This window comes from Meleagris gallopavo, chromosome 2 (genome assembly GCF_905368555.1).
Source record: "Meleagris gallopavo chromosome 2, MGAL_WU_HG_1.1, whole genome shotgun sequence".
Taxonomy (NCBI): Eukaryota; Metazoa; Chordata; class Aves; order Galliformes; family Phasianidae; genus Meleagris; species Meleagris gallopavo.
Genome location: NC_139405.1, coordinates 84,638,271 through 84,657,067, shown reverse-complemented (window position 1 = coordinate 84,657,067; position 18,797 = coordinate 84,638,271). Strand labels below are relative to the sequence as shown.

The following is an 18,797-nucleotide window of genomic DNA, read 5'->3' as shown; positions in this document are numbered from 1 at the left end:
AGAAAATATACACTATATGTCTACTTCTGGTTCTTCAGTTCTCCTACTCCACACATGACATGCTGTGAACTACAACAGGATTCCTCTAAATCTGAATACTAGTTTATCAAACAGTTGCTAGGATGAAGTAACTAATGAACTACTGTGGAACTAAGGGAGAGGCTATTATCTTTCAGCTGCAAGAGTTATCAAAGAATGTTTGTAACCAAAGCACTGAAGAAAGAAGGTGGTAATACTACTGCTTTAAAATCGGATCTGTCTTCTACATAGAATTTGTAGACTGTGTATTCTTACTAAATAGATTACTAAATAGTATTAGCAGTAATTGCCTGGAAGGAAGAGTATATAGCACATCATGCCTTTTAGGAGATGCTTCATCCACTGAAACACTCAATTTATTTCTTAAGACAACAGATTCAGAAGAACAAGCTTTGTGGATTGTTCATCAGATTAAAGATGTTCTGGAGCCAGACCTCCCAAGGCTGATCAGAAGGTATGCAAGTTATTACTTTTCCACACTTTTTCAGCCTGATGAAAGCTGTGGAAAACAAGATCAGTGAAGAATAAAGTGAAGCATACCCCAAAGGGGTTTCTGGCCTTGTCGTTGTCAGAGTCTGTGTATAATGCCTGCCAGCAAAAGCAAATTTACCTTCCAACTTGTCACTCTGTTTACATCCTCTACAAAGAAATTGAAGAAGATAGGTACATGACTCGTCAAGAGTGAGACTTGTAGATGTGACACACGCATAAATTTCATCACTTCTCAGAGAAGCAGAAGCAATTTGTTTTTCTCTTAGTTCATTACACAGTATACAGTGATGGAGCTGCATCGCACACACTGTGGGCAAAATGAAGCATCAGGACTTTGGAATGCAGGAATTGCTTCTCTGAAGATCTCTAGCTAGTAACCTATCCAAATGGGAGTTCCAAATCCCAAGAGATAATCAGTTTTGAGACAGCTAGAACATGTCTCAAACAAGCAACCTTTCTTAATAAGAGGTGCCTCAACCCTCATCTAGACCCCTTCCAACAGCTCCACATCTTTATTGAACTAGGAGCCCCAGACCTGGGTACAGTATTCCAGATGGGGCCTTAAAATGACAGAGCAGAGAGGGACAATCATCTCCTTCTATCCCTCTCTTGATGTAGTCAAAGATACTGTTAGTCTTCTGGGCTGCAAGTACACACTGCTGATTCATGTCCAGCTTTCTACCCAGCAGACCTCCAAGCCCTTCTCCGCAGGGCTGCTCATAATGAATTCTTCTCCCAGTCTCTACACATATCTGGGATTGCTCTGACTCAATTCTGACTCTTGGACTTGCTCTGCTAGTACTGCTCTGCTTGTAGAGAGATTTTGCTTCTCTGACTCTCACTCTGAGGTTCAGGGACACCACTAGGGACCTAGAGGTTAATCATGATGCAGTCTAACTTTCATATCTTCTTTGAGAATACTATTCACAATTGCTGAAGTTGATGACTTGCTTGTTGGTGTTTTCATAGTACGGTCACAAAGACATGCAACTTGTCTACACAGAACACCATGAAGATGGGTGAGGGTACAGGTCTGGCAAGATACAGAGTTGTCAGACAGAAGAAGAAGATGTTACGTGATTTTTTCTTACCTATAAAAAGAGTCTGAACTAGGCTGGGGAACTAGCTGATCCTGAAGGAATTCTAGCAGCAACTCAATACATATGCAGCATGTACAATGTAGTTACATTTTATATCTGTATTAACGTAAGAAAAGAAGTTGTAAAATTTCTTTGGCTAGACATGAAGATGTAACATTTCCTATTTAACATTATCAGGACAGGAGTTAAGTTATTGCTTATTACACAGAAAAGTATAATAATTTCTACTAAGGATGAACCTGCCAACTACAAAGAGATGACAAAATGCTAACTCTTACCTAGTGCAGGTTCCACCATTGCGACAGGGATAGTAATCACATATTGGAACATTACAGTTCTCAACATTCCTCCCTCCAAGAGCATCATCTATGATGAACAATTCTTTGTTGTTTATTTGAAAATCCCTAATGCATCCTTTATAGCCACGTATGTGCCCAGCACATTCAGGAACCTCTTTGTGAACAGGAACACTCCCAAGAAAGGTTGGTCCAAAGGTGATCTGCAGAAATAAGAGAAACATCAGAAAATAATGTAGTTTGTGATGTTACTATAAAACAATGGAGCATTAATAACAAGAAATAATGGAAATAGCCATTAATTGAAGATGGCCAAAAACTATGATATTGGGTTGAAGGATTTTTTAAAATGTTTTTATTTTTTAAAATTTTACATGATGTAAATAGACTTTTATGTAAAACTGTGTAGTAACATTCCATGAAAAACAAATTACAATTTCCAGCCTTATCCACAATGAACATGGTAAGCTTTTCTTTATGTTTTCATCATTGTACAACTATGAGTTTTACAGTCTTGTTTAAGAGCTGGCACAGGAACACAGAAGAAAATGTACACTGTACATAAAGATTTTCTTTATGATCTGGAACCTACAGGAAACCAAGATAAAGGAGTTATATAATCACGATTTTACATTTCTTGAACGAGTGACAAAATACAGATCAGACCACTATCTATAGCAGGAGAAAAGGGAAAGTTTTAGTAAATTCTGGAGTCACAAATGCCTAGGGCATCCTTGATAAAGATGCCAAAGAAACACCCACAACTACTTCATATTGGGACTGACCCAGTCATATTAGTGTTCTTGGGCTACCTGATCTAGGAGATAAACCCTTATACATCACTTATAAAAGGTCTCTTAAGTGACTAATTACACACGGAAAATTCCACTTATAAAGCTGGTGCTTGACTTTCTCGGGCTCTGACATTGGGTTTCAACATGACTAAGTTCTTTTGCCAAATGTCTGTTAAGAATTGAAAAGACCATAATATAATAACTATATCATTCTGTGATGCATTTACATGTATAATACAACCAATCCAGAAACTGAGTGAAAGGTAGTCAACTATGAATAAGTCAACAGAATAACAGATATATCATAGGATGTGTAAAGTGAGGTGATCATTTACACAAGGAAATAACTTATAGTTAAGGAGTCCTTTACTATAATATCCATACACCAACTGTAAGATTTAGGAGCAGAAGGAGGAAAGTACCATATCGATTTGTCTAGATTTCACATATCGATATGAGTCTGTTTTGCTGTTCTCATATGGCTTTTATCACTGCTTGAGCTATGTTGCTGACAATCTAAAGTGAAATTTGGAGATACAATGAACACAAACGTCTCCATTTACAATGCCTTTCATTTAGAAAGAAAATAAGAAAAAAAAAACCCTACACCTCTAAGAGCATGGATAAAATTAAATCAAATTTTTCATGTGGAAGGAATTCAAAGACATCAGCTCAGCACTTGTCAAATTCATTTCATATCACTTGACTTTCTCCCCTATCAAACATAGCTATAAACCAGCATAGATTTGGACAAAATTTGTAAGTAGCATTTTCAGACAGACATTTTCTCTCAGTTTGTGAACCTGCTATAAGAATTAAGCAAAGCACTGGACTGGAATGTAAAATGTCTATGATTAAAAAAAAAAAAAAAAAAAAGTGTATCTAACACTACTCTTGCAACATAATCTTTTATTACTGGACTTATTTTACAAAAGCATTGACCTGGGGGCAGATCCAGTGAACCACAGAATAACTTCACTTGGCTCTGCTCAGTTTCTCGCATCGATGGTTTTTTATCATAATATGTTAGATGTTCAAACTCACACTAGTACACCATAATACACATTTCTTTCTGTAAAGGTCCTGTTCTGAGTTAAATGGACAAAACCAGAATCTATTTTAAGGAAGCACACAGGAAGAATTTCTGTAAATCTTGTTAATAACCTAATAGCCCTAACATAATATTATGGTAACATTATGGTAACATTCCTAATACTTTCATGATAATGATAAGAGACTTGAAATGGTTTTAAACTAAAAGAGGTGAGAATTAGGTTAGGTTTAAGGAGGACGTTTTTTTCTCAGAGGGCAGTGAGGCACAGGAATAGGCTGCCCAGAGAAGCTGTGGATGCCCTGTCCCTGGAGGCATTCAAGGCTAGGCTGGATGGGGCCTGGGGAAGTCTGAGCTGGTGTGTAGCAGGGAGGTTAGAAATAGATGATCTTTTATGTCCCTTCTAGCCTGAGCCATTCTATGATTTTGTGATTATGCTTAACTTTTCCGACGCTAATTTGTAAATGGCCTTTCTTCATTTGGAGCCTGAGTGGTAAAGAGAATCAAGCATCAGTCATTAAGGGGAAGAAATTCCTTAGTCCTCTTAGAAATAATATTTTTCTTTCATTGCTTGTATGCTTCTGAAGAGATTGGAAACAGACACGTAAAGCATAACTGTTTTTCATGAGGATCCAACATTCATCCTATATACCATGTAAGAATTTATCTTAATTAAGTGTATTTTGGTCCCATGAAATACCTCTTACTGGTTATAGTACATTAAGTGCACCCAGAAAGAACATCTTCTGTACTGCTTTTTCCTGAGGGAATTAAGTTGTTTCGGTCCAAGACTGCTCTGCAAATATGAATTGAAGTGTGCTAAGTGCGGAGGACCAGAACATCCACTTCCAAAATCTATACGAACTGAAACAACTGTGGACTCACACAGAAAGAAACAGAAAAGAGTTGTGAACTTACTAACAAACAAGATAAATTTCTTGATTGGGGCAGAAAGATTCTGCTGTATCATCTTGGGGCATGGTATCAAAGGTAGCAGCTGCCTGTAAGTTTTTCTTTTAGTGAGGTATTGCTTGCTTCTTTACATGACCATGCACTGATAGGTCATTTCCACAGATTCTCTACACAGAAGCTGCAAACAGTATTAGATTCAAATTCTGCCAGAGTTATGGGCCCTAGACATAAAGGGGGAGACAAACAACATTCCCCTTCTTCAGAACATCAGGCTGGTCATCTAGAAGATATGAACAGAAATAATTTGGGTAATAATGATATCTAACACAGTTCTTTCAGACTGAGCAGCCAGATACCGACTAGAAAGAGAAGAAATTCTATTACTAACAGCACATACCGTACAATACACATAATAATCAATAATTATCCTAGCGAACAAACTTATAATGTGAATGCTCAATCAGTTCAAATTCTCAAGTTCAAAACAACCTAGAACATAACATGCAGGAATAGTCTTCTGATACTAGAACACAGAGCAAAGAAAGGTGACAAAATGGAGACAAAGCAAAACAAAAAAACCCATGATATGGGAAAGCTGGCCTACAGCAGATTTAGAGTGGCTGGTTTGAAAACAGAGACAATCATATTTACAATACTGCTCAGAAGGGAAGTCCTAAAGTTCTGGAATCAAGTTAAGTCAGTGACGATTCATAACTGCCCACCACTAGACAGCAGAGATCGCAAACAAAAAATAACCAGAGTAACTGCTGAACTGTGTCTGAATTGTTCCTAACAACACCATGGCTTAATTCACTGACACTGCAGATACTTTATTTTTTCTCTTGCAGTATCAGCATCCTTTTCATAGACATTAAGCAGCTGAAATAGATGTTCGAGAGCCAGGTAAGCTGAAGAAATCATTGGAAATACTGTGGATATTTTCTGTGAAATGACATATTAAAGAAAATATAATGATATCTGTGTTTTCAAAGCAAGCAGCTATTTTTTGATGCCTTTTAGACTCACCTGAGATGCCTGATAGGAGAGATGGAGTTTGTGTCGTACAGGAGGATTTCTGTCTGCAGCCATTTCAATCATGCAGTAACCTTCAGGACTGCTAACAGGCAACATATAGCTAGAAGGAAACAGAAGATCTCATTACTGTTTATGCTACTGACAGAGGAGTATTCAAACCTCACACAGCAAGGGCAAGGTGAAAAAGATGCTTCTATCTCATGATAGATGACAATTTGTGGATAATAATAACTCTAGTTTCATGCTTACACGAATTACTGAGGAGAAAAAAGATGTAAGTTTCTTCTTTTAATTCTACTTGCTTTCCTACTGCTCCTGACTCCAGTGTTTGAAATGTACACAGAGACAAAGAAGAAAGAGATCTTTACATGTGTAAGTGAGCACTGATAAATTTTAAGTGCTAACTGTAGCTGACATGTGCTCTCCCTAGTATAGAGGACTGCTGGACAAGTATCATTGATGCTGAATGATGCTGAACTCCCTAGGTGGAAATTTCCTTTTCCTACAGGGGGAACAGACATGGAGTAAGAAATGAAAGGCTGTGTATATCTGAGTAGCAAGATTACACAGTGATATTGTTATCGCTACTTTAGAAGCATGCTCTTAATGTAAACTCTGATACTGAGCTTCACAAATAAAGAATATAATGTTAAGGGAATTTTTAAAGTAACCACAAGAGAACATTCAGTCAGACTCCGAGGACTCTTTAGGTTCTTTCTATGATGAGATATGATGAAATATTGTAATAAATATTAAATCCAGCAAGATGATTTTCAAATATGGCTTTTTCAAATATATATTTTTAATATTTCAAAAGGAAATTTGGATGAATATTAGTGAAGCAATGGCAGAATAGCAGAATATTAGTTGATAGGTTCTTTAAAGCCAAACTTTGATAATCCTTCAGAGGTGCTTCCCACTTATACACTCAGTTTAAATTTTCAAGTACTTGAAAAGAAAATATGATGGGCCTCCTTTTGGGAAGCATGATAGGGTTTACTGACTACATGCACAACATGATATCAAACTCTTATCAGTCATATCACATAATTAGGTTTCATGAGTAATGTCCTTAGCAAGAAAAATGTTACATTTTCATAACAAATTTAATAGAAGATTCTGAAAAAAAAATAATATATATATATACATATGTATATATATATATATTTAGTTGGACTGCAAAATATTCCACGATTTTAGCTGGGCAAGGACAATGGCAGGAATGTAATAAACACTTTTGTGTTGGTGCAAATGAACTGTCATGTCAGGCTGCAAACACATGAAAGAGTTAATGTATTTTAAAGGCCATTTTGTCCTGAACACTGTAACATTCCTAGAATGGCATACCTCAGCACTAAGATAAGATAACATAAATATACCCAAATAAATGAGTAAATTTACACGTGGATGAACCACATCAAAACCAGCTTTTGAATGCTGACGTTTTCACAAATCACCACGCATTTGTCTCCTGATTTATCCCATGTTCCGCCTTCAGTTTTGCTCTTTTACTTGTGTCTACAGTTTTACTATTCTATCATCCTATCTGCAAATTCAGCATCTAGAGTCTCAGTTTTCAGCTCTGAAGTTACTGGGAACATTGTGTTAACATAAATGGATATAGCATTAGGTCCCTAATGAATGTGGGTACATTACTAACACTTAACTGTAGTGACATCTGAGTGAGCAGCTAAAACCAGTGCATCTTCTAACACAAGCCACATAGGCAATATGTCTATATCAGCAGATGATACATTTATATTAATAAATTCTGCCTTTCCAATGGCTATATTGCTCTGGTTCCAGAGTTACTTCAGACAACGCTAACTCACTGACCCTTCACTACACTATGCTGCACAGAGTTGATATGTGCCACATTATTTCACTTTTTTAAGTAGGCAGAACTTTTTTACTTTTCAATTAGGAGCATTATTGCTTTTAGAATTGTTTAGAAGACTGCGACATTTGAGTGGCATTGTCACATATTCAGATGTGACCCAGACTCCTAGACTATTCAAATGAGTTTGAAAAATATTAACATTTTTCTTTAATTTTAGATTTAAAAATTACCAAGTGTATTTTAATTCGTATATTTTATACGTGTATTTTAAGTTAAGTTACTTATGTAATACAAAGTTATCATAACATTTTCATGTTGAACATACGGATGAGGAATCAATGTCTGATGTTCTGAACATCAGCTAATTCTCACAATTTCTTTATAAAATGTGAATTTAGTAAACAGAAGATTCTCCTCAATAAGTAACGGGCATATTGACAAGTCCTTTAGAGATCTTTTTTTTTTTTTAAAATACTCAGGATAAAGACAATTTTGAAGAAAGTACTGCTATCTACTCTGATTTCCAGCCAATTCTTGATATATTAAAAATCTTGAATTTCATTTCTTGTTCCCATTAATATTTCTGTTGCTGGGGATTCTCCAGGTAAATCACAATGTATAGAGATAATTTCTCTTATGAAATATTTTAGCTCATTTACCATTCTTGTGGGGAAAACAAACTCGTAACCTTTTCTTGATACTTACCAGTCAAAGCAGATTTTTGAGCACAGACCAAATACGCTCATGGCAATGCATTCCCTTTGCCTCTGCCTCATGCCTGCTGCCTGCTTTTCAAGAAGTTGTCTAAAGTCTGCATCTAAATCAATTCAAAGTCTAGCTCTACAGATCACATTTTATAATAGCCCAGCCTACAGAGAATAAAGGCTTAAGTGGTGTAGTCATGTTCATAAACTAAAATGTTTGTCTGATGGGAAAAAAAAGAACACTATGGCCTCTGTCACTTTGATCCTCTTCAAGCAATTAGCCTACTAAGATGAACTGAGCACTGTAAATTGTCATTGTGAATGTCTGTATTCACATATTCCCACTGATTTGAGTACATAATTTCTTTTGTTTTGATTCTTTGCTAAGGAAAAAAATAAGTAAAAAAATTAAAATAGATATCGTTAAAATAATCTTTATAGATTATTCAGTGCTAAAATGTTCTTTATGTAGATAATCACAGGTATCTTGAATTCACATAAATTAATTAAAAATAAAATATATAAATATTTTAATAAATAAAATATATATATAAATAAAATAAAACATAAAATTAACATGCTAAGACAGTCATCCTTACTCAGGCTTACTTGTGCCTTTCAACAAACATGTCAGAAAAAGAAGAAATAATAAATTACGAAGGCAAAAACAATACCTACAAGCATCTGCTATTACACAGTGATTTTGAACATCAGGTCTCCACTTCACTGAGGACATAAAGCTTTTTTTTTTTTTTTTTAAGATGTGGCAATGAAAGCTTGAAGAAAAGAACCGATTAGTTTGATGTCAGCCAGCAGATTAGTGACTGAGCTGTGAAAATAAACCACAGGCTACAAGCAGCAATCCATTGTCCTGTATTTTGGAGTACATGTTAGGAATGTTGCCACTACTTTCTTCAGCGGTTGCTCCTTTCTCTGCAAGAACTTCCAGGCAAATAATACATGAAATTTCTATCTGTTTTATGTCACAGAAGTGGAAAACTGTCATTTGAAATGTGAGAAAAATGAATATTTTTCATGCTTACGTTACCACAAAATTAGAACTGTTTGAGTTTGCTAGATTACTCAAATATGCTTAGAATAGCTTTTGAAAAGAGACAGAGCATGGAAAATTTAAGCCCAAAAGACAGCCTGCTGAGAAAGTTATGAAAACAGTGAAAAATGGCAATTAAAACAGAAATGCTGTCTCTATCTTTACTGCAGCATTTGAAATTATAAAATGCTAAAATACGGACATATGTAAGACATAATTATTCTAGTTAAGAAAAAAAAAAAGGTGAAGAAAATAATTCACTTTAAATGTTCTGCAGTAGAAATGACCAGACATAAAATGCCTCTTGAGCTAGCCATACAACTTGACAAAATTTCTCTTATAATCCAAGATTAATTCTGTCCTTATCTTGCAATTGGAGAAATGCAACTGTATTATTACACACATCTCCTATAAAAATAAAATCCATTATTCACGTTAGAAAAGATAAAACCGAAGTGATGATTTATTCCCTTGACATTTTTTCCTTATTTTTCTAATTAACCTCCTATTATGAAATGCTGACTTCACATTAAGAACACCTGAGATGAAAATGGCTAATCACTGACATCTTTACATTTTGAAGAATCTGTAGTCCACTTGTGCTTTTTCACTTGTTTAGATGCTGAAGGCATTTCAGTCCATCTGCCTCACATTTCAGTTGCATTCAAAGCCAGCGTATTTTTACCTCTAGAGATAGTGACAGAATAGAATGCAATATGATTCCTATTGCAGGATTATTTTGTCAGGCACCAAAATTGGTCTGATTCATGCACATCACACTTGTAATGATATAAAAAGGTTTCAAATAGCAAAAGAGAACTGTGTGTGTGGGGAACAGGTATGGGAAATGGCTTTTCAAGGAGGATGTATGGGAATGATATATAGAGTATTTCTCATAGCAACCTAAGTCTGGAGCCATGTGGAGCCCAACCTTTTCTTGTTAATGCTAATGTTCTTGTTAATGCTAAGGTATCTTTATTCAACAGACTTGAAATAAGAAGAGGTTCAGCCTTCTTTTCTGCACTTGACTTAAAATAACACGATTTTTCATAGCTGCTGCGGATTTTACGTAATCTCTCGTTAAGAACAAGAATTAACAAAGGATTTAATTCAGGGGCTATTTCTTTACAAAAGTCTCATTGACTTCAACAGATGCAAAGCAAAAGTTATACAAAGTGATCATTGCCATTTCTAGCTACATCTTGATTAATAACATGAATGGACACTGAATTTCTAACAAAGTGCAATGTTTATATAACATTTGTACCAATTTGTACACAGTATGTGCATAGTAAGAATGGCATTAATTTAGTTTGGAAATGGCATTAAAATAAATCTTTTTGAACTAGCAAAGAATGAAGCACTTCTAAATCTAATGTCACCTGCAAAATCTTGCTCAACTAAAGGGTTTTAGCTCAAATCATCAACTACCTCTCTACACAAGGATCATACTCTCTTTTTTCCTTCAAGCTGGTCACCAGGTGGCACTAAAGGAGCACAGCAGAAAGTATGATCACAGAATTCATACTGATGTCTGGTCTAATCATCGGAAAGACTGGCTTAAGTCCTAATTGATAGCATGATTGCTTCAGCTTCCAGTTTATATCAAGGGAAACACAGTAAAGAATCTTAAACTGATTGCATATTTGACAATATTGCTGAGAATAGGTCCAGAGAGTGGAACTTCTGGAATACTTTTAACTGCATCTATGCATTATGGTTATCAAATGTAATCATCTAAAAATAGTGCATTCACGGTCGTGTAAACAAACTTAGGAATGTTTAGTTTATAGCGATTATGTTCTCTGTATAGTGCTGTAGGTGCAGCCACACTTCCAACAATCTAAGGAGAGACATAGCAAAATTAAAAGGTCAGATCAGTAGGTACAGAAAAACGAGGCTTTATAAAGAGAATTGATCTTTGACTTTATGCAAGCTAAACTGTCATAGTAAGAATTTTTCCAAATGAATATCTTACATTGCTAGAAGACCAAGGTTTTGGGTCTTCTGAAAAATTATTACAAAGCAATACTACCAATTTTATAATGCCATAATTGGAAGATTACATTTTGAATCATTTGCTATTTTTTCCCTCCAAGCTGACATACACTAAGCAAAATTAATAACAGTTCACAGGGAAAAAAAAAATCCCTACAAAAGCAAATATAACTCTTCACTGAAAAAGTGTTGATATTAAAGAGACAATCTAAAATTACTCCTGCAAAACATTGAAACAGCAGCTTCATTTACACCCTTGATTAACCAGAGCAGTTGTCAAGGGAACATCTAACCAGCTGTCAAGCAATACAGGAGATTTTTCAAGAACAGTGATTTTACTTTTGACTGAGCACATTCAATTCACAAGTGTGAAAATGTGTACTGTGCCTTACAGTTTTAATAACCTCTTGGTATTTCTTTCCAGAACTGTTGCATTTATTTTTTTTTTTTCATAAAAATCTCTTTGTTATTAAAAACAAAAATAATCTTCAGCATGCTTCCTCTATGCAAATGTTCACATTTCTCTACCCTCTTCAATTTCAACAAGGTCAAATTTTAGTATTTTTTACCACTTTCAATTAGAACACTAAGAAGTAATAATTAGAGAAATGAACACTGTATTTTATGCCTGACATTTTGTTTGAAATCAGTGAAATGTCTACTGTAACCCCCAGCCATTCAACACCAAATTTCAGGTTCTCAAGGTGTTATGAAGTGACCTGGCTGTAAAAGCATACCAGTAGCAGAGAAGGAGAGAGAGAGACGAGGCAAGGGAGCAGAAAAAAGCACAGAAGTGGGAAAAAAAACCAAATGACTTTGACCCCTAATAGTGTCTTGCAGTACTAGTAATCTCCTGATGCTCTTTTTTAAAAAGAAAAAGGAATTGGTGGAGGTGGAAGGGACACAACCAACTATTGGAATGTGTTATTTGTCAAAGGTCTGGGTTTAGAAGAGGAAAGAAAACCCAAGCTCTTAAAAGGCTCTTCTGATGGGATAAAAAATCCAAGCTTTGCTGATGGTCTCAGTGTTTTCTTAATTGGTGTTTATGTAGGATTCAAGAGCTATTCTTCACTATGAGTAGTAAAACTGTTAACAGGCTTTGGCAGCATTACACCAATCATTACATTCTCTGTTACTGCTGACACATTCCTCATATACTTGCATGGTAGGAAACAGCCCTTCTCTTAGAAATGCTTAAAAATAAGTTCTACAATTTGTACATAAATTGTTCCCTTGTTTCTTGACAGGTTTACTTAGAAAAATACATGAAGGTAGAGAAACTTCAGAAAAGGAGAAAGTTTTTAAGGACAGCATACATAAAAATGGACATAATAATACAAGTGAATATTTTTGGGGCTCTACCCTGCCTTATGATTAAAAGCAGTTGATCTGATTTATTCATGCCAATAACAGGAGTACTGTAGCTAGGATACAAATGATACTGCTTTTCTATCTATGTGTGTATTACATAGCTTGGTGTGTTTGTTTTGCATAGAGGGTCCTGCATGTGTCCTCCACTGCCTAAAGAATTCCTACAGGGTCCTCTCTGATGCAGAAGGAAAGAGGTCTTTGCAATTGGTCACTACAGAGAAGGAAAAATATTTTAAGTTTTTTTTCCACAATTTCTTATAGACCTAGGCTGAAGGCAGAGCACTAAAGTGCTCCATACCTTATTTTTGCAAAACACTCTTAATTGTTTTCCACAAAAAGAACAGTAGCAAAAAGGATCATCTAAGCAAGACCGAAAACTGAGTTTTTAAATTATCAATCCAATTGCATTATAATTGACTCTGAAAGTCTTCCTAACATTTCATTTTCTCTTTCTTCACTGTGGTTGTAACTAATGAAAAAAAAAATGGAACTCTCTAGTTGCTGTTTGATCACAGATACACACAGTTTTACAGAAAAATAAGGCTTAGACACCACTTTCAATATTAATTTCCTTTTAAATGACATGTTTCTCACTAGCATTTGTCTTCAGATTTATTGACAGGATTGTTGTATCCAAAGATCACATGATTTTCTGCCACAAGCATTTTAGTAACACTTCAAAATATATGAGGAAGTTTGAACCAGAATGTGGTGTTTAAACTAGAACTCTTACGCTATATCTAAGCAGAATGATTTTCACAGTAGTATCATATTTTTTACACCAAATACACTTTTTCCACCATTTTTCCATATAGATTTTTAAAAAACATCTTTAAAATTACATTTTGGAAGGGGAAAAGCAACCAGAATCAGAATAACGTTATAGCCTTAACCTTCCCCATTTGACTTTAGATATTCAATTTTCTTAATGAAAGTCTTTTGGTATTAATAAAACTTATGATATGTTACTGTATTAAAACTTTCTTCCGCTATTCTATATGCTCTCCTATAAAGATAATATTAAGTCCAGAGTTTGACCTTAAAAAGTTACTATTTGCCTTTTGTTTCTTAGTGGACCTTCAGCTAACATAATTTGCTGTATATTAGAATATGGCATTTGTCAAAATTCCAACTTTTAAACAGCCATCACAGTACTTGCTGGGGCTTCTAAGAACATGCCAAATTCTAATAAAGTGTAATGAATGTCAATGGAGTTACATTAACATTTGGGAGAAAAATTGCCAGCTCTTCCTCAGTTCCAATTAATCAAGGAAGAGTAAGAGCATCCTTACATGGCTCTCATTAAAATTGCTGAGCTTTCTCCTATCACATATATATTAATCTAGAAGGAATGAGGTATCCAGAAGAGAACATTATTTAGGACTTGGCTTTGCTCTGCTAGCAGGCTGTGAGAATGTATTTTAGATGCTATCAAAGTGAACATGCTAAATTTCAAATCTATTTACTACACTCATGCTCACTCCTGTTGAAGTGGTATCCAGTTTTAGTATAGAAACATTAGCCTGTCTGACACTGAAGTTTTGCTATTACTTTGTTGGACATAAACTTTTGTGTGTTTGTGTTGTACTGTAGGATATTAAAAAAACCCGCAAAAATACATGTTTATCCTACTCTTCTATTCCTATGACATTTAGATTCACTAAAAATTGACTTGACGTAAATCATCAGCTCCCAGGTAGATTTTAAGGGGTGTTTTTCCAGGCTTATTATCATGTCCCTTCACATAACCTAGAAATAATTTATCTATTATTAACACTATGAACAATGCTTATTATGGTATAATAATTATAATAATTAAGTATTATGCACTCTACAGAGTATTTCGAATGTTCCTTTGACTATTGAAAATAGCTGAAAACAGTTCCATAATAAAGATCCTTAAGAGTAGACAAGCTGAAAATATGACAACGTCAGAAAAAAAGTAAACATAATAATGGAATGTATAAATAGATATATAGAGAGCAGACATATAAACATTGCTCTGCTTTCTTCCAGCATAAGAATAATGAACGATGTCATAATTCTTAATGACCCACTTTATCAATCAGCAGGAGTTTCACTCAGTCTATCAGTTTTCACTAGTCTCTGATTCTCTGCTCCCTTACTATCATCAACATATTTGGTATCTACATTCTCTCATTTCTACTACTGCTGATACATAACCCATGCTAACAGCCTTGAAATTACATTGAGAAATACATGAGCTAGGAGAGCAAGATTAGAAGAAAGCCTCAAGAGCCAATGAACACCTAAAAAGTGACCTGAAAGAGAAGTTTAAATTCAGGTATCATCAAATCTGAGATACATTATTTTGTTATTCTTTCAGTGGATAATTAATGCTGATAATACTAACCATAGATCACTTAGGCAAAATTGAAAGTGCTGAAGAAGAGAAGATAAATCATACGCACAATATAATCTCCAAGCACATAGAGGGTTATTACAAACACGAAATAAATAATCTGTTGTCTCCATGACAGGCATTAGAAAAAAAATCTCTCAGAATGGATATTGAAGCAGATTGCACAGACTACCTTGCTGGAGGTTTTTAAGTACAGGTTAGACAAACTGTTAGGTATGACATAAGTATATAATTTACAGGTATGGCAGAATATTGAGTAAGCATGTCCCACTAAGGCAGTGGAATTCAGTAGACGATATTCTAAGATCTGCAGCCCTATAATTGTAACATTTCTATTGAAATAATTAAATACTATTCAGTGAAGGAATGTTAATATATCTGTCTCTCATTTGGTAAAAACTAAGCTTAAAATTGACACAATTTCCAGTCTTCCAAGTAATTTAGCCCATTTACAAAGTAAAAAAAGCACGGAGCAGATCTTAGAATGGACAAACAACAGTCTTAAACAGAAGTGATCTCAACTGTTAATGTCTCTGAGGTTATACAGGCCTAGATTGTCTCTATTAGACATAATTCTAATGTTATCTCCTTAAAAAAAAAAAAGGTCTTTTTAAAGACTGCTGAATACAAGGGCAGAAAGGAAAACCTTTTTTTTCCACCTTCAAACCATATTTTTTCTCTTCTATAGTAGAGATTCTACTTGGAATTGGATAATATTTGGAACATAAATACACTTTGTGGACAAACACATCACTAGCTCAAAATGGTCACATGTCCTTTAGGTGAAATTGGTCCTGTTTGTGCTAAATTCTATTTAGCTTTCTTTATTCCTCACGTGCCAGCTCTGTCAATCCAAGAGTCAAGTATATAATCCTTAAGAAGACTGGTGAATGGGATTCTTTCTACTGCATCACCTGGCATACAACAGAGAAATAGGAAACTACTAATAGGGAAGTGTAAATTCTGCTTTTAGTCACAAATTTGCAATCCCAGTAATTTCATATGTAAGCTTAATACATCAGTACACTGTGACAAGACTGATATGCTGTGACATCTCCATTTCACACATGCAAAAACAGGATTAGCAAAACAATACTGGCAAAATAAGCATTAATATTTACAAAGGGTTTTGAAGCTGCAACAAAATTTAATTGTGATTCTCATAATCATTACATCAGTTATTGCTATCATTATTCGTGTTCATGACAGTACTGCAAGAGTAGATTGCTGATTCTATCAGTACAACTCTTAGGAATACCAGATGTTCGATTCTAAGGTTCAAGACAACCTTGTTTGACTTACAAAGATGGAGAGTTTTTACTACACTTGGGTTTATGCATTGACCTCCGTTGGATCAGAATAGGCTTCTTTGTGTATTTTTTTGGCTGTTTTGATTTACGTGGCTGTTTTGATTTACATTAACATTACATTAAATTACCTTACATACTAAAAGAAAACACTTCTATTCTTTGGAACTCCAGAGATGAATATTCCTTGAGGAAAGTGCTTTCAGTTCTTTGTACAGCTCATTCTTACTCTCTGTTCTGGTTTCCCTCATTCATCAAATTGCATTCAAGCATTTTTTTTTAATACTATGTAACTGCAGAAAGAAAAGTTTATTTCTTCCTCCACTCCCTTTATGTAATCCCAGCATATGTAGCACCTAAGAAAAAGTGTGGAAAATGAGGGAAATTAAAACTGCAGTCTTCACTGAAAGAAAAGAGGGAAACTCTTTAAATGAAGAGTCACTACCAAATAGGTTTTAACCAGTTCTTCCCTAAAATGCAGATGAAACCATTTAAATAAACTAAATAGCAAGGAAGGTGCATAACAATCTATTATTTCAAGCTATATGCTTCCCCTGAGGAAATCAAATTACGCATATTTGTTAATTTAGAAAAGGCTTGAATAGTGATCAAAAGAAAGAACACATTGTTACATTGAGGAAGGGTGAGCTGAGGACTTCTCCTGAACAGTGAACAAACTGAAACCTAAAATTGCACTGAGTAGCTGAACTCTAACTTTACAATAATACTCTTCACAAAAGTGAAAGACTTTACCAAGTCACAGAACTTTTTTTCTAGAGAGAAACATAACTCCATTACCAGCCACATTGTTCTCTTTATCTATAGTATCAAATGTACTAGCAGTGATTTTCATCAGACTGAAAATGGGTATTGGATCATGTTTCTATTTTAAAAACTGGCAAGATTCATATTAACATCATTAGAAGCAGACTATAACTCTGTGTAAGAATCAGCCTCTATTATTTCTCAGTGAGCAAATTAACATTTTATAAGTCTAGCAAAATATAAAAGAGAACACATTGTAAAACCTGAAATTTCAAAAAACTACTTTCCTTCTACATTCTTGTATAGCAGATGTGAGATCATGTTTTAAATTTTTTTTTTTAAATCAGTTGAATCTTATGAATATGAAAGCACTAATGAAAATAAAGAAATCAGTGTATGTATTTATAAAAGTAATGATCCAAGTGAAAGAGCTATAGACAGAAAGTGAAAGGAAAATACATGCCTACATATATTTCTGACAACCAATGTTTTACCTACGATGACTGTAATAACAATTTGCCTACAGTGGTAAGATTTTCTATGTATACATAAATTGCACTTGTAAGAGAAGAAATGAATAAGGAACATATGAAAAACATATTTTGAGTGGAGAAAACTCCATTCTAAACAATAATGAAAAAGGTAACTCAAATAAATGTTGAATATTTAATTATCATTACAGCTAGCCAACAAAATGTCTCAAAGAAGCATGAAAAGGTATCACAAGGAGACAAGCTAGATAACGTCTTACCAACGTCTTTCCAACGTCTTTCTCCCCTCCCCTGAAGAGGACTTTCACTCCCAGCAGCATAGTGATACTGCTTGGATTAGAAGTTTAGCACTAGAAAGTAGGAATGAATGATTATATGAGCCATCTCAAGATACAGTCTTCCACTTAGGAAGTGAATCTTAGATCTCATCCTATGAATGAAAATTAGCAAGCCATCTGACACATGAATTAAGGTGCTCAATACAATGTTGTACAGATAACAATATAATACTACAATGACCTCCAATTGAGAATCTTCTATTTCTTACCTATTACAGACGGAAGAAATACAATAATGAATAACATTTATCACTTCCATCAGGCAGCACTAATTATTTTCCCTTTATTTAGCCTGATGGCTTAAAATGAACTGCTACACCCCAATCTAAATTGGGAAAAAAATAAAGGAAAAATAGGTTAAGCAATGTGGTTAATGAGAAATCTACTATTTAACTTGAATGCCAAGGAAAGGAACAATTTATATATGTACACTGATAACACAGGGGAGACTGCTAAGAATAAAATCTTTCTGTTGCCAACAACTGCAAACTTTGAATTCAAGGCTGGTATATATACCAGTACTCACAATCAAGAGACTTACTGCTGATATTTCACTTCTATGCATTTAAGTATTTATTTATTATTTTAAAAATTGAAGATTATTTCAATAGTGTTTTGTTTTCAGAGTCCTTAAGGCTCATCTTCTCTAGTCCTTTGAAACCTCGAATCTTTTCTTAGAGATATCCTCACGATGCCCTAATTCAAATAGGTAAACTTTAAGCACCTGCTTCTCATAGTGAGATTCAGACAGCCTATTCTCAGGCTCTGCTGATGACATTCAAAAAATTTGCTTCTTCACATTCTCAGAAGTAGCCAAGTCAGACAAAAGA

The 18,797-nt window shown here is 34.7% G+C and overlaps 1 protein-coding gene across 1 annotated transcript in view; it reads right to left on the bottom strand.

Annotated features, from left to right (window-relative positions):
* Positions 1-18,797, bottom strand: part of EYS (EGF-like photoreceptor maintenance factor) — a 765,389-nt gene that overhangs the window by 94,028 nt on the left and 652,564 nt on the right. The window contains exons 39-40 of the mRNA XM_085217834.1: positions 5,711-5,819; positions 1,910-2,130 (exon numbers count right to left, since the gene is read on the bottom strand). Coding sequence (XP_085073960.1) covers positions 1,910-2,130; positions 5,711-5,819 — 330 coding nt within the window. The remainder of the gene's footprint in view (positions 1-1,909; positions 2,131-5,710; positions 5,820-18,797) is intronic.